At 43.2% G+C, this 24925-nt stretch overlaps 1 protein-coding gene across 4 annotated transcripts in view; it reads right to left on the bottom strand.

The window, feature by feature from the left end:
• Window positions 1-2498: 2498 nt before the first annotated feature.
• Window positions 2499-24925, bottom strand: part of LOC119721965 (nuclear receptor subfamily 1 group D member 2-like) — a 63829-nt gene continuing 41402 nt past the window's right edge. For 3 of the 4 annotated variants that reach the window (XM_038191930.1, XM_038191938.1, XM_038191946.1), the window contains 8 exons: window positions 24152-24291; window positions 11699-11840; window positions 11093-11316; window positions 10039-10224; window positions 7517-7766; window positions 6452-6567; window positions 4053-4246; window positions 2499-3088 (listed from right to left, as the gene is read on the bottom strand). In XM_038191930.1, coding sequence (XP_038047858.1) covers window positions 2914-3088; window positions 4053-4246; window positions 6452-6567; window positions 7517-7766; window positions 10039-10224; window positions 11093-11316; window positions 11699-11840; window positions 24152-24291 — 1427 coding nt within the window. In that variant the 3' untranslated portion in view covers window positions 2499-2913. Of the gene's footprint in view, window positions 3089-4052; window positions 4247-5436; window positions 5487-6451; window positions 6568-7516; window positions 7767-10038; window positions 10225-11092; window positions 11317-11698; window positions 11841-24151; window positions 24292-24925 lie in introns of those variants that run through there. The other variant, XM_038191956.1, reaches the window with a different exon arrangement.

Genomic DNA, 24925 nt, shown 5'->3' with positions numbered 1-24925 from the left:
CTGTGTTTTGGGGGGCTTAAAGTGGCATTCCTAGCAAATAAAAGTAAATTGTGCCCAGCTCCGTAGTATCTTCATTCCATTCTATCTTCTTTAAGATTTTATAAACAGAATTGTTTCCCTCCAAATTTCAGACAAATGCTTCTATTTCAGTTGTTAAAACAGGATTCAGTTTCTGTTTCATTCGCTATTTCATTTCATTGTTTCTCAGTACAATTCAAATCACTTCCATGCACTTTAAAAAACAAAATTATCGGTGGGCAGTGAAACAATGGAAAACACATTACAACACCACGTAAAACACAATCTTAATCTAAACAATCATAATAACAATAATTGTAAAAACATTATTATACAATGTATGAATAACTTACTGCTACCTTTTACAAAATGAAAAATATATATCGATCTCTTTGCTGATAAATTTGAGCTGTCAATATTCCAAGTTGCATTGGATGGGAAATCAAATAATAAAAAAAAAAATAAAATAACAAACTTTCATCAGTGATGCATTGCATTGATATGGAAGTGAAGAAATTACTTCCGTTCCTCAAACGCCACATTTCTCTGAAAAATTTGAGAATAGACTGATTTTCTAAGCCCCGACTCCTGAAGTTTTTGAAATGTCCGAAATGCGTGCACTCCCATACAACGCGCGTGTTTGGTACATGCAGTAAGGCATAGGAATTAGGGGTGCTGGTATTGTTGCCCCGTGCGCGGGGCAGGCGTGGTTCTACGGGGGGGCTAGGGGGGGCTGTAGCCCCCCCCCCCCCCAAATTTTGTCTAGCCCCCCCAAAATAAATTCTGTAAAAAAAAAAAAAATTGCATTAGCAAAAAGAAGGATTGTGATGTACATGTACATACGAACGGTCTCCCCCTAAAGAAGAAATAGCCGTGACAAGGGTGCATTAGTTAATATAGTGTGAATGATTTTAGGATTTTATTGGTGCTCCCCATTGAAAATATGACATGAGCCCCCCCCCCCCCCCCCCCCCCCAACCTATTGATTTTCGGAGGCCTAAGCGTCTGGAAAAAATAACCGGTCCACATTTCAGCACGCCTCCCTGAAAAAATTCTGCTTCCACCATGCTAGCCCCCCCCAAATATTGGTTCTAGAACCGCGCCTGGCGCGGGGCCTATCGAATCAGTCTATTGGTTTTAAGGACTGTTCAGATGCAATGCACAAAGAACGTTGACTCTGCTCCATGCTTCGGTGGTATTTTTTTTGGTGAATTCATACAGTTATATATCTGTATGCTTCGGTGGTATATTTTATTAACTTGTACGGTAACATTTGGTATTAAATGCCCTGACCCAAAAAAAATACATGTTTATAGTCTGAAGGTTGACCAGACAACAAAATTTCAAATTTTTCAAGTCGTAAATGCCAATAGAATCACAAATGCCATTAGAATCACAAATACACATGAATTGGATGAAAAGTGCCCTGAGACATCATCATTGTTGGAAGTAGATATCTCTCAAATGATGTCACTTCCTACAGATTGAAACACCTGCATCTGCATTTTGGAGTCAAATTTTCATGACGCGCATCAGCTGTGCCGCATTTTGAAGGAATTTTGACCAACATGCTATTTTGCACACCTTCTGGATGGCGTTGAATGCGCAGTTGTAATTTGCCTACAAAGATGGCTGTCTATGAGAGGGGTCTATTACACATGGACTTATTCTTGACTTGGGCTGCATTTCGAATGACTTGGGTAAGGCTAGCCGTAACACGCTCATCTATAGGAATCAAGGGCGGATCCAGGGAGGGCCAAAGGGGGCCATGCCCCCCCCCCCCCAAACGAAACCATTTTTTTTTTTTTATGTGACATCGCAATAAAGGCAGGCAATGAGTACACCACCATCTTTTCCTCAAAAAAACATTGGTTAAAGTGGTCAGAAATTGCCTCAGATCGCACCACAGAGCATCTAGAATCCAAAAAGATTTCAGGGCCCTTAAGCGGGCCCCGAACCCCACGCCGTTATTTTTTTTGACCAACTTTTTTGGGGGACCAAAATTTTTTTGGGCCCCCCCCAAAAAAATTGTGTTCTGGATCAGCCCTTGATAGGAATCGGCTTCAGCTGCTTCCCATATACGCTGTTGTAATTGTTTACCATAGCCAATGTCGTTTGGACACAGCCTTACTAAAAGTTCACGACTCTAGGTAGGGTCGTGATTGGAAAGTCAGCGTCACCATTGTCGTTGGCAAAGATCATATAGCGCCGCGTGCGGTAGGTAGTAGGCAAGCCTTCAAGCTGTGATGGATGGCAAAAACTGTGAGAGAAACCATGGAACCACACCCGGTGCTGGGTCGGCACGATCATGACAACCGTACATGGCACAGGTAGTGACCATTATGCCATTTGATAAAGAATTATGTGAACATTATACCCCTACTGTCTAACCAGACACTTGCCTACTGCCATGGTGGCCGACCACGGTGAAACTAGATAGTCACTTGGTACCTTGACATCATGTAACTGGATCTCATTAAGGCCGGGCTCTGCAGAAATTGTACAACTAGACCACAGATCGGGAAATGTTGAACGCAAGCGATTATAGATATGCCACTCCTTAAAAAAAGGTACAACTGTATGACATGTTATTTTGCCTGAGTCTGCCGCCTTTTAAGGCAATGGCACAACAAGGCTCCTACAAAATGTGGATGACATATACAAACAGCTCTCTCACAATTAAAAATCTAGAGTCCTGAATCCCACAGAAAAACACAAGATGTGCATTTACGTTGCAATGATAGTTCAAACCCTGCTTGGCTCCGCTCGGATTGCTCCCCAACGACGGTTGCAAGTAACGTCGTTTTTTTGTGCAAACTCGGCGTCGCCCATTGTTTCACATGAATGATTGATGAATTTAATGTACAAAAATGAACCGATCTCTTGTCGGCGTTCTCACGTCGCGGCCGTCATCATCGACACCACCATGTTGACTTCTTCGTGTTCTGACGATGACGGGGAACGCTGGGTGGGCACCCCACCGACGGCCTTGGGCGGCTGAAACAGACCGCCTTCCTTTGTGATCTTCGTCAGGGGGAGACGCTCCGCGATGTCGTGAGGTCTTTTCCGCCTAATTTTTTAACAAGAGAAAACAAACAAAAAAGTAAGCCTGAGACGTAATCACGTCACGCTTTGTTTACACATGTGCGCTTTCCTATGTAGTAGACGGTCCCCACTTTATCTGGCGTCCCGACTTCGCTCCCATACGCTCTCAGGTCTATTGGAAGGACTATTATGATTTGAGCAGAAACAGATCCGCCCTGCAAGAAGACTGTTCCTAGTCCTTTCATCACAGCTTCTTTAGGTGAGCACCATCTTACGAAAAGTTTGGTTGTGGAACCCACTGCTACATCAGACTCAATGGGCCAGCTGACCCCTGCAGGCTCGGTGGTCAACCAGTAAGACGTCTGCACCAGTAAGTAGGAGGTCATGGGTTCGAGTCCCACCTGAGTAAGCTTGTGATTTTATTCTCGCAAGCCCTCAAACAACACAGAGTAAACAGTGTTTATAAATACGTCGGCAAAGGGCAAAACCCAATCTAAAACCAGTCAGCTGATTCTGATAAATACTTCAAAATTTGTTAAGTAATTATTCTGCTAAATTAAACGTGGGCAGACTGTTTTCATTCGACGGTTCATTTAAAGTGAGCAACTTTTTGTGTTGCTAGAAAAAAATGGCAATTTAAAACAATAATCTAATTTCTGGGATGAAAGTTGAAAATAGCACGTACCGGTACATTACATCTTTGAGCTCAGTGGCATAGCGAAAGGTGGGGGAGGGGTTTAATACGGCCATGGCAAAAAACAATAATAAAAGGGGGGGGGGTCAACCTTGCATACTGATCAACGTGCTGAATGTAATCTCTGCATACGGCCCGCACATGGCGCACTATTGCGGGTTGAATCCATTATTAACAAGGCCGTCCAGCATATTGAAATTTCGGAATTTTTGGGGGGTAAACACCCCCCTCTCTCTCCACAATGACAAATTTTTGGCTACGCTTCTGTTTGCGCTTGAAACAAACCATCACTCACTGGTTTCCGTTGAGGCCGAGCACCTCGCTCATGAGCGGCATCATGATGTGATCCTCCGCATCCTCGCCGGCGACGTTGTTCAGCTCGGCGAGCAGCATCGGGATGGTGACGTTGGGGAACTCCATGCGGAAACGTAGCATGGTCTCCATCTGCAAGGTGGAGGTGGAACGTAGTAGAGGCATCTTCATCAGGACCTAAAGAGTATAAGAAAGGGAGGAAGATTAGGTGGAGGTGGAGCGTAGTAGCGGCATCTTCATCAGGACCTAGAGGGTATGGGAAAGGGAGGAAGATTAGGTGGAGTTGGAGCACAGTAGCGGCATCTTCAACAGGACCTAAGAGTATGAGAAAGGGAAGAAGATTAGGTGGAGGTGGAGCACAGAAGCGGCATCTTCATCAGGATCTAAAGAGTATGAGAAAGGGAGGAAGATTAGGTGGAGGTGGAGCACAGTAGCGGCATCTTCATCAGGACCTAAAGAGTATTTGAAAGGGAGGAAGATTAGGTGGAGGTGGAGCACAGTAGCGGCATCTTCATCAGGACCTTAAGAGTACGGGAAAGGGAAGAAGATTAGGTGGAGGTGGAGCACAGAAGCGGCATCTTCATCAGGACCTAAAGAGTATGGGAAAGGGAGGAAGATTAGGTGGAGGTGGAGCACAGTAGCGGCATCTTCATCAGGACCTTAAGAGTACGGGAAAGGGAGGAAGATTAGGTGGAGGTGGAGCACAGTAGCGGCATCTTCATCAGGACCTTAAGAGTATAAGAATGGGAGGAAGATTAGGTGGAGGTGGAGCACAGTAGCGGCATCTTCATCAGGACCTAAAGAGTATGGGAAAGGGAGGAAGATTAGGTGGAGGTGGAGCACAGTAGCGGCATCTTCATCAGGACCTTAAGAGTATAAGAATGGGAGGAAGATTAGGTGGAGGTGGAGCACAGTAGGGGCATCTTCATCAGGACCTAAAGAGTATGGGAAAGGGAAGAAGATTAGGTAAAGGTGGAGCACAGTAGGGGCATCTTCATCAGGACCTAAAGAGTATGGGAAAGGGAGGAAGATTAGGTGGAGGTGGAGCACAGTAGCGGCATCTTCATCAGGACCTTAAGAGTATGGGAAAGGGAAGAAGATTAGGTGGAGGTGGAGCACAGTAACAGCATCTTCATCAGGACCTAAGAGTATGGGAAAGGGAGGAAGATTAGGTGGAGGTGGAGCACAGTAGCGGCATCTTCATCAGGACCTAAAGAGTATGGGAAAGGGAGGAAGATTAGGTGGAGGTGGAGCACAGTAGCGGCATCTTCATCAGGACCATAAGAGTATGGGAAAGGGAAGAAGATTAGGTAAAGGTGGAGCACAGTAGCGGCATCTTTATCAGGACCTAAAGAGTATGGGAAAGGGACGAAGATTAGGTGGAGGTGGAGCACAGTAGCGGCATCTTCATCAGGACCTTAAGAGTATAAGAATGGGAGGAAGATTAGGTGGAGGTGGAGTACAGTAGTGGCATCTTCATCAGGACCTAAAGAGTATGGGAAAGGGAGAAATATTGTGGATGCATGATTGGAAATACGGGGAAATAATGTCACAGCAATGACTAAGAATTTGCAGAACAACTGTGTGGGTGGTGCGGTTGTGTTTTACTATACTCTCAAGGTCAAAGCTCTGTGTTTCCCTTATCCCTGTAATATAACACTCTGCCTTACCTACTACAGAGGACCGTTTCCAACAAAAGACCCAACTCCCGAGGACTGAGAGGATCTGTTGTTCTCCCTTTGTGTGTCAGTCCTTGGGGGTTATGTAGAACACGTACACCAATGCACGAACTGTATGAAGGGGCTCCGTGAACCACTTTATATGAGGGATCCCAGGTAGGGACATGTACAGGGTGAGTGCAAAAAACAAAAACCCAAATCTTGGTACTATTGTTTTAGTGAAGTTCTGCATGTAGCACTTTCAAAATTTAGGACATGAAAGCCCAATTCATGAGCTTTGTTTTAGTACAAGAGTCATTCAAATCACTCACATACTTTTCAAGTTACGATATTTTGAACACAAACACCATTTTAAAGTTCCGTATACGGATCACACAAAAAATATGCGTTGCTTCAGCAAAACGAAAACAATTCACAGACATCCCAATGTGATTTGTTTCGTTTTGCTGAAAGAACACTTACCTTTTTTTGTGATCCGTGGACAGAACTTTAAAATGGTGGTTGTGTTCAAAATTCCATAACTTGAAAATTACATGAGTGATTTGAATGATTCTTGTACTAAAAGAAAGCTTATGAATTGGGCTTTCATATCCTAGATTTGGAAAGTGCTTACATGCACAACTTCATGACAACAATGGTCCTGACATTTGGTTTTGCATAAATACATGTATTCGTTTTAAAATCGTGAAAACAAATAATCTACCTTTGCAAACAGGTGATTGTCTTTCACCTCTCGCCTGGAGATCTCGCGCCGCAGACACTCCAGAAACTTCTCCTGAAGATCCTCCACTTGCTTCGACTCCTTGATCCCTCCACGATCTGGAAGAACAGACATTACAACCATTCACAATGGACTGATCGTTGGAAATCACCTACGTTTCTCGAGTTCAGTGTTCAGTACCAGTACAATCTTTAAAGGTACAGTCCATCATTTGTTATTGCTGCATTTTGTTTTATAAGATTTGAGGCTTTGCATGGTGGGGTATCGGTATCGTTTCGGTTTGCGGTAACACCATGTGGTAATAACTATTGCTTAGAAGATATTTGCATTTTGTTTGTTTGAAGCAACAAAATATGCATTTTGTTTGTTTGAAGCAACAAAAGTGCTCAAAATCTAAAAAAGGGTGCTGAACATCTAACCTGATGAAGTTTCAGCTCAGCTTCAGCTGTACATTTCGAGAAAAACAACATTCTAGGATCTCGATTTCAAATCAAAAGTTGCTGAATCATGTTTTGAATTTGGCCTGAATTCAGCGTGGCTCATGCCATATTTCCAATGGGGAGCTCCAATAAAATCCTAAAATCATTCACACTATATTAACTAATGCACCCTTGTCACGGCTATTTCTTCTTTAGGGGGAGACCGTTCGCATGTACATCACAATCCTTCTTTTTGCTAATGCAATTTTTTTTTTTTTACGGCATTTATTTTGGGGGGCTAGACAAAATTTTTGGGGGGCTACAGCCCCCCCTAGCCCCCCGTAGAACCGCGCCTGGTATCCAGAGTTACTTGAGGCGGGGATTAATCTCGGGGACTATCGCAGACACCTGACGCTCACACGAAGACGCGGTGGTTAATAGTTTTTGCAATTTCAGGAAGTCGTGCATACTTTCTTCGCGCGCCAACCAGTAAAGTACGCGCACGCTGTGTGTCCCGTTCACGGAGCTCTCAATAGAGGTAAAAACGCGCCTTCTTTTGTTGGCCCACGGAGCCCATATGCCTTTACGTGATGAGTTCTTGAAAGCTTTGTTTTCTTTTTGGACTCACCGCCGCTCATGATGGTGATGGCGGCGAACAGCGCCACCTCCGTGTCGCTGAGTCGCAGCTGGTGAATCCCCGTGGCAAACTCAAAGATGTGACGCCACAGATCGGGCGTCTCCATGCGCGCCAAGAAGTCCCGGGCGAAGACGTTGTCCCTCCCGAGCAGGATGAGCCGCTCCTCGCTCAGCATGACGGGGGACAGGTAGATCATCCAGACCTCAAAGAAACCCTGCTTGAGCAGGGTCATCTGATCCTCCTGCAAGGAAAGAGGATGACAGGTCACAGGTCAAGGGTCAAAGTTTAGATTAAAAAAAAATACTACAGTGCAACCTCGTCCCCAGGGTGTCGAGCAGTACGCGCCCACCACTAGCTGCTCTCTCACCCTGGTATTGGATCATTTACATGTGCCAGATTTTTGAACACCTATGCAAATGAGATATAGTTTGGTGCCTGCCTGTGCGTTACATTTGCGTTTGTTTTTGTGTGCGGTGTCTGGGGTAAAAACAGAATCAATTCGTCGTGAGTTACGAAAACACGATTTTATTTGAATTAAACTGTTACGATCTTATCGAGACTACATGCAGTATTACATTTCATATTAATATGAACAAATTGGAAAGAAAATGAATATTTTCGAGAAGGCATGGACGAATGATCGCGAAAACACGTACTGCATGTTGTGAATAACAACACCAAGTACGTACACGATATAAATCCATTTCTGGCCAATTGCGGTATCGAATCAGGATACAGGAAGAAAGTTTCCTATCCAGGGCTTACTATTGAAAATGATTTTGGAAATAAAGTAAGCACTGGGGACGAGGTTGACTACAGTCAGTGTTCTCCAACATGTAGAACAAACCTGGCGCCCCGCCATGCTTTCTGCGGCGCCCGCCATGTTTAAGAAGTCCCCGCCAAGCTTTAAAATCCTGCCGCCAGGTTTAATTTTTTTGACTCTGCAGTGTACATTTACTACTAAAATAATTGATTTCAGTTGTTTTTCCACACATTAACAATGTATTTCGATGTCATCCCAGCCCGATCGGGGTTGTCTTAAAATCTCGCTGAATCAATCACACGCACGGCCGGCCGTGCAAACACCAGCGATTCCCCATATGCACCCGTACGTACTATAGTACGCGCGATGTACATGTACAACTGAATCCCCAGTTCCGTAGTGTGCCGATACTTCAAGTAGCGACAACCCCGCCGCAAAAATGTATATCTGTATTAGTACACACACACACCAGCAGGAGTACGTACGGCAGATCTTACGTGCAGCCAACCGACTTTCTTTTTCTCAGTGCTTGCACACGCGGTACACAATATAATACGCATTGATGTGTACGAGGCAAACGAGCTCGAGGCCAAAACACGCGTGCACATGTTCCGATCATGCCGATTGTCAAAAGTTATAAATGGCGATCGTGTATGGGCCCGGTTCCCTAAGAGAACAAAATCCACTTTTAATTTATTTGACTTACCAAACTAGTTGGCGACATTTAAGAACATACAGGTAGGTCATAAATAGAGGGAAATTTTGGGGGAAAATGACGATGACAACGACAAAACGCAACATGAAAATAAAGATGACGATCGCACGGCACCGGCACCACCCATAAAATCGCGTAAAAAAACCTGTAATTTGTATCCCATTTTGTTTTTCCAAATTACAAAAAGGTGTCATTTGATCTGAGAGAAGTCTGCTTTAGGTTGAAAAGGAAATTTTTGAATGCTAAAAAAATCGGGGGAACTGGCCTGGAGAATCGCCTCAGATTGCACCACAGAGCATCTACAATCCAAAATTTTCCCGGGGCCCTTAAGCGGGCCCCGGACCCCACGCCGTAAGGGCTTCGCGCTCCGCGCTCGCAGGAGTCCCCGCCGACCCCAGCGCCAACCTTTGATTTTCAAAGTTGGAGAACACTGTACAGTGTACAGGGTGAGTATAAAAACCCACAAAGCCCAAATGTCGGAACCATTTTTTTAAGTGAAGTTCTGCATATATAGCACTTTCAATATATATCGGATTTGAAAGTCCATTTCATTAGCTTTCTTTTAGTACAAGAATCATACGAATCACGCATGTACTAAGGTTAATTATTGGAGGATTTTGAAGGATTCAGGCGGTGGTTACCCCTCCACTGAACAAATTCCAGAAATAACAGATGATTTTGGTGGCAATTGGAGGATTCTGCAAGATTGTGGATGGTCCCTAGCCAAAAGGGCCTAGGTGGTTAGGCCGGTCAGAGCATACTGACCGGAACGTTGAGTTCATACCTCTGGTTCTTTTCAGAACCATTCTCTTAGTTGAGAAATTATTCGCACATGGTGTTTCCGCAAACCTTTCATTATTTAGTATCTCCACCATGCAAAGCCTCAAATCTTACTTATGTGCTGAGGAAAAAGGGCTGAGAACCAGTCATACGTATTAAAACATATTGCACGACGGGCTGGTAACCAGCATTGTTAAGTAAATATTTGTTGCACTAAGCAAATCTTGTAAGCACTTTTGGTGTTGGAAGTCATACCTGCTGTAATGTGAGGAATCCCGGTAAGCATTTGGCAAACTCCACCACGTGCTGTGTGCAAGGCATGATGGCCTCACAGAAGATCTTCCAGGCAAAGACTTTGCTGTTGGATCGCTCCTCCGGCTTCCACTTGCTGTAGTCCACGGTTGGAGGAATGTTCAGGTCTTCGCCGGCGTTGAGCCTCATCTAAGGCAAATCAGGAAAAATATAACTTACCATGAACGTGGCATCTCACATTGAGTAAATGACTCACGGGTCACCGGTCATGAGTTATCAATATGAGTATTTAAAGGGAATGTACAACATGTGCTTTTGCTGCAATTTTCAGAAATAAATGGATTTGGAGGATTAGTATGTTATAGAAAATATTGTTACACTGACTTGTTTCACTTTTTGGGTTCGTAGATGCTGGAAAAACCAAGACAACCAATCATGTTCTTGTAGTTTGGTTCCCTGACGCCACTTAAGATGAACCGGAGCAATTTATAGACTTTGAAGAATTCTAAGATCATGAGAATCAGTCTAGCAGGCTTGTAGTCTTCACAGGTATGTAATCAATTGCAAAGAAAACGCAGACGAACTAAATATGAAACATTAGGAGCACTTTTTGAAAAAATAAAAGTTTTCTCCAACGCTGGTCAAGCCGACCAGCGTTGGAAAAATACACTTTTTCTTGAAAATGTCAGCACACCAGGAGCCGCAACTTTAAAGGATGCTTTAGGCTGTCATTCCCTAATAATCCAGTGAGATATTTCGTGATGATTTGATCATTTCGTGTTTTGATGTTTGCAAATGTTGTATATTCCCTTTAAAAAGCACACGTATCCACCAGTATGGAGTACCGAAGTGAATACGTCACGCACACAAAATGTGTGTAAAAGACAATAGCGCGTGATTCAGCCCGTGAACCAAAACGCGCGCGTACTCCATTCGTTTGCACTCCACTTTCTGGTTCTAAATGATGTCACACTTCGGTACTCCATTAGTGGATGTGTGCGCAAACTGTATTGTTATAATTATTATGGACTGTCCAGTTCGCGTCTCGTCCTCTCACCATGATGCTGTCTTGTTGCTGCAGCAGTGCATCCACCTTCTCCTTGGTGTACTCGCAGGTCAGGTTGTGTGCCTGCAGCACGGCCTGCGACAGCGTGTAGATCTCCATCTCGTGCCGCTCCCGTGCCTCCCGCTCGGCCGCCGTCTCTGGCTTGCTGGACAACCGCTTGATCTCGTCCATGTTGCTCTGCTTGACGCGCTTGGAGTAACGGCCTATCCTGACAGCTGTAGGGAAAAAAAGGAAATATTTGATAGAATTTTTCGTCAAAAATAAAGTATGTTCCCGAGCCGGTAGCGGCTAATCAAGGCAAGCCATTCGTCTGAGAATTTTAGATGGGATTCCAGTCCATTGCAGGTTACTCTCCAGCTTACGTTGGTGCCCATTTACACTCTTCGGTGGAAAGAGGCAAGTTGGGGTGAAGTGGCTTGCCCAAGGACACAACCAACGAGTTACAAACTCCAACCACTAGGCCACCCGTCCCTCAAATTTTGCATCAGGATTATGTGAATTTGACAAACGTTAGTCTTTTCTGCACTCAATACAGCACTGTGCAGAGCGGCAACTTTTGCGATCGACAAAATAAATGTTTATGGAGCCAACACTCACATTCTTTGGACATGCCCACGGCCAGGCATTTCTTGAAGCGGCAGTGCTGGCAACGGTTGCGGTTTATCCGCTCGATGGCGCAGTTGCCCGAGAAGTGACACTTGTAGTCAATCTTCTTCTGGATGCTGCGTCGGAAGAAACCCTGAGAGAGCGAGAGAGAGAAAAAATGCGATGAGGTTGATAAAGTTTTTGGTAAGGGGCAGAGCGCATGTTCTGGAGCTATCATTAAGACTGCACAGTTACTTGAACATTTTTATATGCACATTTATTTGAACACTGGTGGCATGGGTGGTGCAGTGGGTTCAACACCTTCCTCTCACTGCTGTGGCCTGGGTTCGATTCCCAGCATCTCCGGTCATGTTGAGTAGAGCTGTCTGCGCCAAGATTTTTTTTTGGGGGGGGGTCCTGCTGTTTTCCTCGCTCCGCAAAATTCAACACTTTCAATCTGGCTGTGCTCCGTGGTCAGACATGGTTTGTTAGGTGGCTGCCTTTGGCTCGACCACGTTGTAGCTGCGTCCGCAATTCAGCTTCTGCTGCGAGTACGGACGATTACCCCTCTCCCTCAGTTTATTATTTATTTAGTTTACCTGATTTAAACGTCTCAACCCTCCTGCTATTCAAACATTCACAGACAGTCAACATTTCCATCCACTTCCCCTGCTATACTTTTAACACAGGCTAGTCACCAGCAGTCAGATCATGTCAAGCAAGCACTGTGACTAGTCAACCTCAGTCAACAGACCATGAAAAGACAAAGCAGGCAATCTGAGGGCACAGCTGGTTTATCAATGACCCCACTGCCAAAGCAAGCTGTATCGAGTTACATTAACAGTCACGGACAGTCAATCCTGCTTTATGTGGGCTGGGAGCACTTAACTGTTGAAAACAGTCACTTTATTGATTTTGACTAAAAGGACAACTCGGCACAGAATGTATGTTTACATAGGAGGGTTAATTCAATATACCAAAGTTAGTTTTTTCCCCTCAATTTGGCACCAGTGTTGCAATCCAGTCTATCCCAAGCTCTCACAAGTCCATCACAAGTCCCCCTGTCTCAAGTCAAGTCACAAGCTATTCAAAAGAACTGTGAACTGTTACAATAGGCCTTTATCATTCTGCCACCATTTCAGTCATGTTCCCTGTATCCAATAACAGTACTGAATGATAATGTTTTTGTGCAAAAAGGAACCAGACTATTTTTTCTTCCAGTCTCGTTTTGGTTGAAAAAACGTTAATTTGAATGGGAAAAAATCAAGATGGCTGCAACATGATAGTGGTCTATAACATTCAGGATTGCTTATACTTCTTCCCCTGTGACTTGGGTCTTGACTTGTGATTACCTTTAACCGGACCTGTGACAGACATGTGGCGGGCTCAACTACAACAATGTTTGGCCCTGATCTAGCGAATAGTGCTTCCGGTCTATATTCAGTTCTTCAGCAACCGGCCCAGTTGTGTTTAGGATTTTTACTTCAAATTAGTGCTTTGTTCACTTTGTTGAACTCGAACCCGAGCCAAAGATGAAGAAATAATATACCACGCTGACTGCCTGACTTCAACCAACCACACCTTTTTTCCTTTTTTTTAGGCCGATTCATGCAAACACTTGGCAATAGACATACACCTGGCTGTAGCTTGAAGCACCCCCAGCGATTAATGTTCTCAATTTCCGCTCCGTCAATCACAAAATGTCTCGCTGGAAACTCCCCAACCCCCGTCCCGCCCCCCAAAAGCCTTCCAATATTAAAACAACCCTCCTTATGTGTTTGACAATATTAACTGCTGTCATCTAAGTGACAGCAATATAACAGATGAATTTCTTCCCGTCTTTCCCCCAAACAGAGAACCCAAAAAAGGAAGCAGGTATGACTCCACTTGAAACGGAGCCCAGAGAATTGTCTGGGAGGAATGACATAAAAGAAGAAAAACAATGTCTCTAAAAACAGGCACAAGACATAGTTGGCCAAAAGAGCAAGCACATGTGTATGATCCGCTTGTTACCATGGTGACTTCTGATATTAGCAAAAAAGGCCTACGGAGGCGCATGGGCAACCAAACGATTCCTTTGTAAACCCTCCAAATTCTTTCAAAAACTTGAGGTATATATCACATGCACAACCAAACGATTCTCTTGTAAACCCTGTAAAATCTCATAAAAACTTGAGGTTCATCACATGCACAACCAAACGATTCTCTTGTAAACCCTGTAAAATCTCACAAAACCTTAAGGTTTATCTCATGCACAACCAAATGATTCTCTTGTAAACCCTGTAAAATCTCATGAAAACTTGAGGTTCATCACATGCACAACCAAACGATTCCCTGTAAACCCTGTAAAATCTCATAAAAACTTGAGGTTCATCACAAGCGCAAACAAACGATTCCCTGGTAATCCCTGTAAAATCTCATAAAATCTTGAGGTTCATCTCGAGTCACCAACAGTCTATGGACGCACATGGGCAACCAAACGATTCCATGTAAACCCTGTAAAACCACACAAAACTTTGAGGTTTATCACATGCACAACCAAACGATTCTCTTGTAAACCCTGTAAAATCTCATTACAACTTGAGGTTCATCACAAGCGCAAACGAACGATTCCCTTGTAATCCCTGTAAAATCTCATAAAAACTTGAGGTTCATCACAAGTGCAAACAAACGATTCCCTGGTAATCCCTGTAAAATCTCATAAAATCTTGAGGTTCATCTCGAGTCACCAACAGTCTGCGGACGCACATGTTATAACCAAAAGATTCCCTAGTAAACCCTGTAAAACCTCACAAAACCTTGAGGTTCATCACATGCGCAAACAAAACGATTCCCTTGTAAACCCTGTAAAACCTCACAAAACCTTGAGTTTAATCTCGAGACACCAACAGTTAAATTTTGCATTTCTCCCTAAACCAGTGCAGTGTGTCCTGCACATGGAGCTCTCACGAGTCATCGCGAAGCACAATCTATTGTTAATGCACGGCGTCCATGCTGAAATCAGGGTTCCTAGCACTTCATGCAAACAATATTCCCTCATTTTCCCCTGATATTTCCCTGAAAAATATCAGAAATTCAATGACAAAGTTTTCAATTTTAATAACGACATTGCTGGGAAGTCAAGAGGTGGTTGCAGCAAAGCAACCAAGATGCACACACACAAAATTTTCTTGGGAAAACCTTTCCCTTCCTCTATGTCACTGTCAAATTCCCGGAGTTATCCCCGATTTTTTTTTGAGTTTTCCCCGGTTTTCCCCCAACTGGAAGACAGTAATTTTTTGAGGTTTTCCCTGATTTCCACAGAGGCTGGGAACCTTGTAAATACGGGTCTAATTGCCGACAATTAAGGCAAAACGAAAAAACAGGCTGCAAATGTGCTCACATTATCAGGAAGCCAAAAGGAGGGTATTATGAGCAATACATTAAAATATAACATCAATATTTGCGATGGCCAGTGCCCCAGGGCACAAAATGTAGGGAGGAAAACGGGGACATTTAAACATATGGGTTTCCTGATTTGGTGCGACAGTTCCAGACGTGATAACTTCCGATCTATCAGTCATGTTATTGGGGGACCGGTGAAAAACAGTAACTACGTTTGCTGGCCGCTTAACGTGACCCACATTATGACATCAGTCTGACAGGGGGAGGAGCGGAGGGCTGGATAAGTGTCCGATTGGAAAATTTCCAACCAGAGTAGGGGAAATCCCCAGGGTACCTCCAGGATCTTGATCAAAAACGGGCATACAATCTACATGGGGAATTTCATGACGATGGTAATAGATAAAAAAAAACTGGGCAATTCCACACTAATGGGCCCAAAAGTGTGACATTTGAGAAGACCTTTAAGTTTTGATGATAAAAGTATGATCTTGGTCTCTCAATTTTTTGCTGTAAACATTGCAAGCTTCGAACAAATGTCTGTCCCTGTTCGTACGTAACCCTAATCGCATCATAAATTTGAAGCCAGTGTGAAAACTGTTATATTTTGGTTTGATAACAATGTAAAATGGCTCAATAATGTCACTGGAAGTGCCTATTAGAAATTGAATTTGTCCTTTAAAGCACCCTTTTCCTTGCAGTGTGTCTGTCCATGTTACATACGTATCACACAGAAAAGACGCTGTGTAGAGTGGAAAAATTGCAATGGGACGGAGATTTTTAAAAGCAAAATCGGGGTTAAAATGAGTTCAACAGGATGAACATTCTTTTTTGCAATGGGCAAACAAAACTTTGGCTACGTGCCTGAAGATAAGTTCACTGTTTAGTCACTGTATCACCCACAACCGCCCTGCCTATTACTCCCTGTATCACCGAAAACCACCCTGCCCATTACTCCCTGTAGGGCTAAAAAATGCCTTGCCTGTTCATCCCTGTAGTACCCGAAACCACCCTGCCTGTTACTCCCTGTAGCACCCAAAACCATCCAACCTATTACTCCGTGAGGCGCCCAAGACCTCCCTGCCTTTTACTCCCTGTGGCAGGGAGGTTTTGGGCCCGCCTATCACTCCCTGTCCCGCCTATCACTCCCTGTAGCGCCCAAAACTGCCCTGCCTATTACTCCCTGTATCACCCAAACCACCCTGCCTGTTACTCCCTGTAGCACCCAAAACCATCCAACCTATTACTCCGTGTAGCGCCCAAAACCTCCCTGCCTTTTACTCCTTGTGGCGCCCAAAACTACCCTGCCTATTTCTCACTGTAGCATCCAAAACCATCCTGCCTATTACTCCCTGTAGTGCCCAAAACCGCCCTGCCTATTACTCCCTGTAGTGTTCAAAACCACCCTGACTATTACTCCCTGTAGCGCCCAAAACCGCCCTGCCTGTTACTCCCTGTAGCGCCCAAAACCGCCCTGCCTTTTACTCCCTGTAGCGCCCAAAACCACCCTGCCTTTTACTCCCTGTAGCACCCAAAACCACCCTGGCTATTAGTCCCTGTAGCGCCCAAAACCACCCTGGCTATTAGTCCCTGTATCACCCAAAACCACCCTGGCTATTAGTCCCTGTAGCGCCCAAAACTGCCCTGCCTGTTACTCCCTGTATCACCCAAAACCACCCTGCCTATCCTGTGTTGCACCAAATGATCGAGCAGGTGTGCAATGACACCAGGGGTGATCCTGCATTCCTTCAGAATTTTTCGGCCGCAGCACGCATCTTCCACCATTATCTCCATGCATTGCTGTACCGACATTGGAGGATGCCAAGTCGAAAGCGGCAGATTCTAAGGCGAGTATGTGTTTTCGTATGGCATTTAAAATCTCACTCTTTTACACAAAGCTGATGAAACTCTCTTCACAAAATTTGTCATGCCTTGTTTTTAGAAGCTCAGAAATTTTGGTTTAACTGCATTGGTAAACAACAGAGTTATTTAGGATCAAACGTAGGACAAGTTTTTTTGTTTCGACACGTAGTACATGTATGTTATACTGCAGCAAACTGAAACCTGAGAAAACATGTTTCTTTGCCCTCAAACATACAAAAACACACAGAAGAGCCAACAACTTGACTTCAAGAACAACGGCCAACCTTGTTTATCCCGACCCAAATATCTGAGATTTATTGGTCTAGAGATACCCCCCCCCTCCTTTTACCCAGTCAATGTACCCAGAATGCACTAGGTTGAAAGGTTCAAGGCCACTCATGTTGACTGAAGCCAGACCGCAGGGTTTATTGTGTGAGTGCTAGCTGGGGCCAGCTCTGTGCTGATTAGCTTTTTAGCACGTAGTTGGTGCTGCAGCTGTTGGGACAGACTGTTAGGGGGCAGGAATGTCCAAATTTGTGGGTTTCTGGTGGGAATTTTCCTTGCATAGATAATGTTGAACATGTGTGTGTGTATTTGTTTGTTGCAAATAATATAAGGGCAAATGGATGACCAAGTGTCCTGTTTCAACAGTTTTCTTCACCTTGACTTTATTCGTGGAATGTTTCTGGGGTTGAAGTAACAATCTTAATCTCGACTGAGAAGCACTTTTCGTTCAATCTGTTTTGTTGAAATCTTTCTCACCTCTTGTTCTGAAATCACAAATGTGTGAGATTTGTCATTTGAAGTAGAGTTGCTTGCAAATCTTATTTGTAAATTGTACACACTTCATAAAATGTAGTGCCTTTTCAGCACAATTACATTGTAGGTCTGATAGAGAACACAATTTCTTTTATTCAAATGTATAGGATCAACAAAATTGAAAGTATACACTTAAATAACTTTGGGATGGCAAATTAGTTTGGTAACTATTCAGTTTTTAGGGCCGTGCAGGGTTCGACCTTAACTCTTTTTTTCACTAGCCAGCCAGGCTACTGAAACAGACTCTTAACTGGCCCGCGGGCAGTTTCACCCGCATAACATTTTTCTTTTATAGAGTGTCTCATGAACAACAATGTGCACACATGTAAAACGTGTATCCTGAGGCAATCTTGTCAGTGTTTTTAAGAAACACAGCTAATAATTTAACCTTAAACATTTAATAAACTTAGCCGCAAATTGATACAGGTTTGCTTTCTGATATGTAATGATTTATTTCTTCCTGCCCTTTCATCTGTGCCGTAGCCCAATAATTTTTTGACTCGCCAGCCGGGCTACAAGGAATAGTTTGACTAGCCCGCCGCAGTTTTGACTAGCATTTTGCTAGCGGGCTACCACTAAAGTTGAACCCTGCAGTGTGTCTCAGGCTATGACCAAACTCAGTCTAGTCTCACACTTTGTCATTTTCAATATCTTTTATTCTATATCTTTTATTCTATAAGACTTCCTTAGTATCCAGCCGTCTTTTGGCATACTAGTCACACGGAGCACTTTTTGAAAACTGGCATTTTGGTCTCATCGGAAAGGACACTGAGTAAGCTTTCCAATGTCATATAGAATATGGGAATCGGACAAAATCTCGATGGAGTTATAGATGTTTTTAGCTCCAAATGTTCGGGTCTCAGAAAGTTTTTAAAAAATCAAAGAATCGATCAAAGTTCACAAATGAACTCCTTTAATAGCAACGCACATATCTATACAGGCAATCGGCAATCGGAATGTAATTTTGGAATCTACATTCATCACTTGTCCTAATTTGCTGACCCAAGTTTTCATAAATATTCTGTGTGTTAACTTTAGTTATAGGCTGTTTCTTCAAAACACCACTTAAAAATATGGCTTGATGGCCACGTATGGCCAAAATGGTAGGCTTTACTAACTCCCTACTGTCTTTTACTGAGTACTCGACCAAGTCCGCCAAAATCCATCAAGCACACTGCTTCCAATGCATGCTTTGCTTTTGACCTCCAAGCCCAAGTCCATAACACTCCATCAGTATTTAGTCAAACCAGGCCTGCGGGACCAAGCCCACCCCCCCCCCCCCAAAAAAACCAATAAATTAATCCAACAAAATGGGGTGATGGATTTTAATGGAGTCGGGAAGGTAATAAAAAACCATAGAAATGGTCAAATGTTTTAACTCTTTCAGTGCCCGCGAAATTTGAAAAGTTTAACCCTAAAGTACCCAACTTCGAGAGTTTTAAATTGTTCAAAATTCTGTAAAAAAAAAGTAAATAAGTTTTACTCACTAAATTTGCTGATGTTGCTCTCTGATATATCCTTGGTAAATTGGATAGTCAATAGTAGTCACATACATAGTGCTACACCCTGAAACACTGTCCTGCACACAGGGGAATTCCGCACTTTTATACGAGTGTCTGTGCTGCGCTCTCTCGCAAGAACTCGAATGAAACAAATAAATACAGGTCGTAACTGAATGAAAATGATATAATTAGAAAGAGCGAGAGCGCCCCCTTGTGATAACATGCTTACTCTACCTCGTACATGTACAAGGTTTGGCAATTTTAAGTACGAACATTACCTCGTACATGTACGGGGTTGGCGATTTCGAACTAACAAATATACCTCGTACATGTACGACTTTGGCATTGAAAGAGTTAATTGTGAAACGGATGTTTGTTTTTCTGGTTGCCCAACAGCTCGGTTACTGTGAACACAGCCTAGCCAGGAACACACAGGGTCACTGTCCTATATAAGTAGCATAACCTCAAGCCTCCCCCCCCCCCCATTCCCCCACCCCCCTCAAAATCAATCACAAATGTGCTGTGCAAGCCTGCAAGCATGGAACGCTGCACAAAATGATGCCTGCAAGCACTTCCCTTTAGTTCCAATCTGTATTGAAAACACTTGAAAGCTTGAAGTGCTAAATAACATTATGAAATTAAAATCTAGACAGAACCTAAGGAACCTGCATATCACCTCAGGGTGACAAATTTAAAGGGGCATGCACCTCGACTGTTGTGCAGTGCATTACTGCATTTTTTATTTTGTTCTTTTGTTTCATTTTACCAGGGTAGCCCCATCATTTGTCTAAGAATGGTTCTCCCTGGGGGATCTTTAAGTGTCCTCTGTCAACACTTAAAGGTTATACTAGTAAACCTGTGTTAAAATAGCTATCACAAAAAAACATGCCTATTTCAAATAATATTCAAAAAACAATATCCAACTGAAGGGCAAAACCTAATTTGATTTATATCACCCCGACGCAAAATTCCATCTTATAATATCCAACTGAAAAAAAAATGATGTATGTACATGTACTAGCTCAAGCATGCAACTGGGAAGTCACCAAAAAAAAAGAGGAAATTCAAATCTTTCCAAGACTTTGTACAGGGTTTTTCTATTTTCAATGGCACACACGGAAAGTAAAAAAAAAGAGGAAATCAGCTGATCTGAGGAAAAGTTGCATGCCTGCTAGCTGTTTTGGACCAAAGTAGCATAAATCAGCTTGAAAATATGAAATACCGATAATCTGCAACATCAACAATGTCACATCACTTTACAAAAACTGACGATGATTAAACCCAAACTACCAGCCAGTTTTATATCAAACTTATGTGCCATTAAACTCCACTTAAAAAAATGAATAAAAAACATTATTCATAAAAAATAATGATGTTTTGCAAAATTATAATAATACCAGGGGAAAAAACAGCCGGGACTGATGAGGCCTGGGCGAGTAGTGGATTTTTCTACTTGAGTACTCGCAAAGAAATTACTTGCGAGTACTCGAGTACTTGTGAGTAGTTAACTGAATTCCAATAATAATAATAATAATAATTTGGGAGGCTAATCATCCTTACTCGCAGCTGGTATGCTGAATTGCGAAGGACGCGGCTACAACGTGGTCGGGCCGCTGGCACGTAAAGGCGCCTATGGCTGCCGGCCACATCGACCCATATATGACCATGGAGCACAGCCTGAGATCGAAAGTGTTTGATTTTTATGGAGGGAGAAAAACCGGAGGGCCTGGAGAAAAACCCTCATGGCACAGAAGAGAACCAACGCACAACTCTACTCACATGCGATCCGCGGCCAGGATTCGAACCGTGGTCACCTTGGTGAGAGGCGAGCGCTTTACGTACAAGCCAGCCATGCCCCCCAATAAATCAGAAAAATGACATATATGTTGGTATGACGTAAATACAAGCAAATAGCGGGCAAGTCACACCACATTCAGCAGCACTGAGATATCCTTACTGTGTGATGTTTTGAGTCACAGTTAACTTGAATTTTACATTTTGGGGGGGATGAATGGAATCCTAGGGAGAGAGAGATGGAGGGATTGATTCCTTGTTGGCAGTGAACGTATTAAGTCGAGAACCCTAAATTGCTACTCGCGAGTACCTTCTTCTACTCGCACCAGGACGAGTACTCGATCAGATGAAACTCCACGAGCAGAACAACAAGTAGCATAATCTACTCGTGAGCACTCGAGTAATCGAGTTTCTCGCCCAGCGTCAGCACTGATTAAAACCTTGAACAGGTAAGAATGTACATGTAGCTATTTCTGTTTTTCACCGATTGACTCCTGACTTCAATCTGAACCCTGCATGCTTAGACAATTGTCAACAGGCAACAGCGGAAATTTCTTGTTGAGGTGAACGGCCGGGCAGCACTGAGCCTGTCCAATCATCATGTAACTAGATCACCGGTAGTATGCCTGATTAAGTCGCTGTGCGATTGGGATATAACCATACGACCAATAGCAGTATATGTACAGTAATAACTTCTCGGCTTTTTTTTCTCTCTCGTTTTTTTTTCTGAGGCCAATCAGCACGTCACAGTGCATGAATTAAACAATAATCATGCACAAAGTACACTCAACCACATGGACATGTATCTCTGTACTGGTACATGTTTATTCACCAATGCCAATTTCAAAATGATTGAAAAGTTTGGTGTCATGAGTTTTTTTGGGGGGGTGGGTGGGTCAATTTGATTGGACTTATTGTCTTTAACATTTAAACATGCATTCAACCACAAAGAAATACGCAAAGGCTATAACATGTAAATTGCGGCATGTATACATTATGATTAAAAGGGCGTATGTATATATGTAATGGAATTTGTTTGAATGCAATCTTGAAAAGTACCTTTGTGTTCCATTTAACTTTGTTTGCAATCTGCATAGTGCCATTTAAAGGTAGAGTACATCATTTGTAATTTGTGCATTATGTTCGTTTGAAGCAACAAAAGTGCTCAAAATCTAAAGGGTGTTAACAACTAACATTCAAGATGAACTTTTAGCTCAGTGAATGCCGTATATTCCGAGAAAATCAATATTCTGGGAGTTCGATTTCAAATTAAAAGTTGCCGAGTCATGTTTTTGAATTGCACCCGAATTCAGCGTCCGAAACACGTTCTCAATCAGCCGATTGCAGCTACGGGATGTCGCGTACTGAACCGACGAGTTATAGCAACAGCGCACACGTGTGCGTGGTGCCAACGCTTGTGCGCACCCATTCACCCAATTACAAACCAACTACTAACGTGAATTTCCACAAATGCGTCACTTATAAACTCATCTTTGGAAATGACATTCTTTTAATATTTTCTTCAAAATGACGGCATGCCCGAAAGAATAATTTCACAGGGAGTTAATAGTGCCATTGATATCTTTAAACCAAGTATGCTTTTCAACAATAATTTCGTAAGTTACTTTTTGGATAGCTGCAAATGATATACTCTACCTTTAAAGGGCATATGTACTAGAATTTGTTTGAAGGCAATCCTTGAAATGTACCTTTTTGTTCCATTAAACTTTGTTTACAATCTGCATAGTGCCATTTTACAATGCAAGGATGTTTTGGTGTCTTTTTGGTTCTTAAGCTATAGCTTATTCACGAGCAAAACTGTGATGTAATTCAAGGCAAAAACTGCAGTTTCACATCTGCTTTGTTTCTTTCTTGTAATAAATAATTAATTGATAATAAATAATTGATTGATAAATCCTGCCTTTAGTCTTCTGGTTTTTTTTTTTAGTTATTCCTCGGTTTCTGGTCTGAGTAGAGCGGCGCTAGGGTCCGCTCTGCGACAGTCCTCTATAATAACAATACTAGAGTATGTACATGTATAGCGTACGTATCTACCAACAATTAGGTACTCAAGGCGCTGGTAATTATGTCTATTTTTTCAAAGACAGGTAAATGAAGTTTATGAGAAATATGAGACTCATTATGTATCACCTTTATAAAGGGTATACAAGGTGCCGCGGCACATATTGCAGCCACTGCCAGAAACACCGGGGCAAACCCCTTCTCTTAGCGATAAGTGTTACTGGGTTCTTTAACGTGCACTACACAATACACGGGACCTATGGCTTTAAGTCCCATCCGATCGACGAAGCAATAATGGTAAAGTGCTTTGCTCAAGAGCACAAGCACCATGTTCCCCGTCAGGATTTGAACCCATGTACCACGGCACACGAGTCGAACACCGTAACCATTGGACCACAGCACCCCACATAAAGATTATTATCTCACAGACTGACTGAGTAATTGGCTCCCTTTAGAGCCGGGCAGTGCTATCACCCAGTAGTGCCCATGAATGGGCTACATCTGGCTCATATTAAAAAGTCTTGTTTAATGCTACGTGCAACACAAGTAAGTCACCACAGTAAAAGGTAAAGGTAGGGTAAAGGTAAGGTAAAGGTAAGGTAAAGGTTGTATTATTATTTATTTACTGTATCTAATTACCCTTTTTTTTATTTAAAAACTTAGTTTGACTTATTTGTGGAAAGTATGGAAATAAATGTTTCCTTTGAATTGAATTAAAATTGAAAGGTAAGGTAAAGGGGGGCGAATCTATGTTAACAGGAACGGAGTGCCCACCTCTCTTTGGAAGCGATTGGGCCAGACTCGAGTCCAAGAAATGCTGCTGCGGGGGGATCGATCACCGTCCTCCTCCACAGCGAGTCTGTTACCTTCCCAGCATTGACTAATGCCGGTACCCATTTAACACCTGGGTTGAGAGGAGCAATTGAGGCAAAGCGCCTTACTCAAGGGCACAACACGCATGGCCGCGGCGGGGCTCAAACCCATAATCCCACGATCATGAATCCTATGCCCTACCGCTAGACCACACGTGCCCGCGACGCGGTAAACAAACCCGGTAATGCCTTTGAATTGTGATAGAGCATACCTTGCATCCTTCGCAGGCCATGACGCCATAGTGGAATCCTGAGGATTTGTCGCCGCACACCTTGCAGGGTAAGCACAGGTCGTTCTCCCCAGCCTGCTTGGCCGTGTTCTCCACGCCTTCCATGCCCGTCATGTCATCCTCTAAATTGAAAATGAAGAAAATGAAGAAATGTATAAACAAATCAATAAATATCTCTAATTGAGAGACTTCAGGCAGCCCCAGGATGACCTGCGAATTGCTTTCGCCGTGACGGAACCGTCAGTATCAAGCACAAAAGTCATGGTCAGGTCCCAAAAATCGAGAAATCGTGCGATTAGGGTGAAACAAGCGGCATCTCCACACAGAATAATGGCAACCATTATCATGTCACCCAAGACGCATCGACGATTCACAATCAAATTTGATGATCCGCATACCTGCACGATGTAACTTCACACTGGTTGAGTGCGATTGACTCTAACCTGTCGGAAATACATTTCATTGTGGTGCAGAAGTTGTAATTTTTCCACTTCTGCAGCTGCCTTTTTTGAGAGAGAGAGAGAGAAAGACTTCATCTCATCGCGGTTGCACTCGGGTTGCAAAATTGGCGACTGATGTTTTTCATAACATTCCTAGCTCAGACAATATTGATCCTGAAAAGGTCACCAACTTTTTTTTTTGTTATCGCAAGGTCGACTTGAGACCGGCTTTAGACCTGCACGGTTACTCAGTTATACGATTAATTGATTAAGTTTTGTGTTGGTTATTCAGTTACACGTTTTGGTGTTCTCCACA

The sequence above is a fragment of the Patiria miniata genome, unplaced genomic scaffold (assembly GCF_015706575.1).
Source record: "Patiria miniata isolate m_02_andy unplaced genomic scaffold, ASM1570657v1 HiC_scaffold_1, whole genome shotgun sequence".
NCBI classification, from domain to species: Eukaryota; Metazoa; Echinodermata; class Asteroidea; order Valvatida; family Asterinidae; genus Patiria; species Patiria miniata.
Note: the sequence above shows the minus strand (reverse complement) of the source record. Positions and strands in the feature narration are given on the sequence as shown.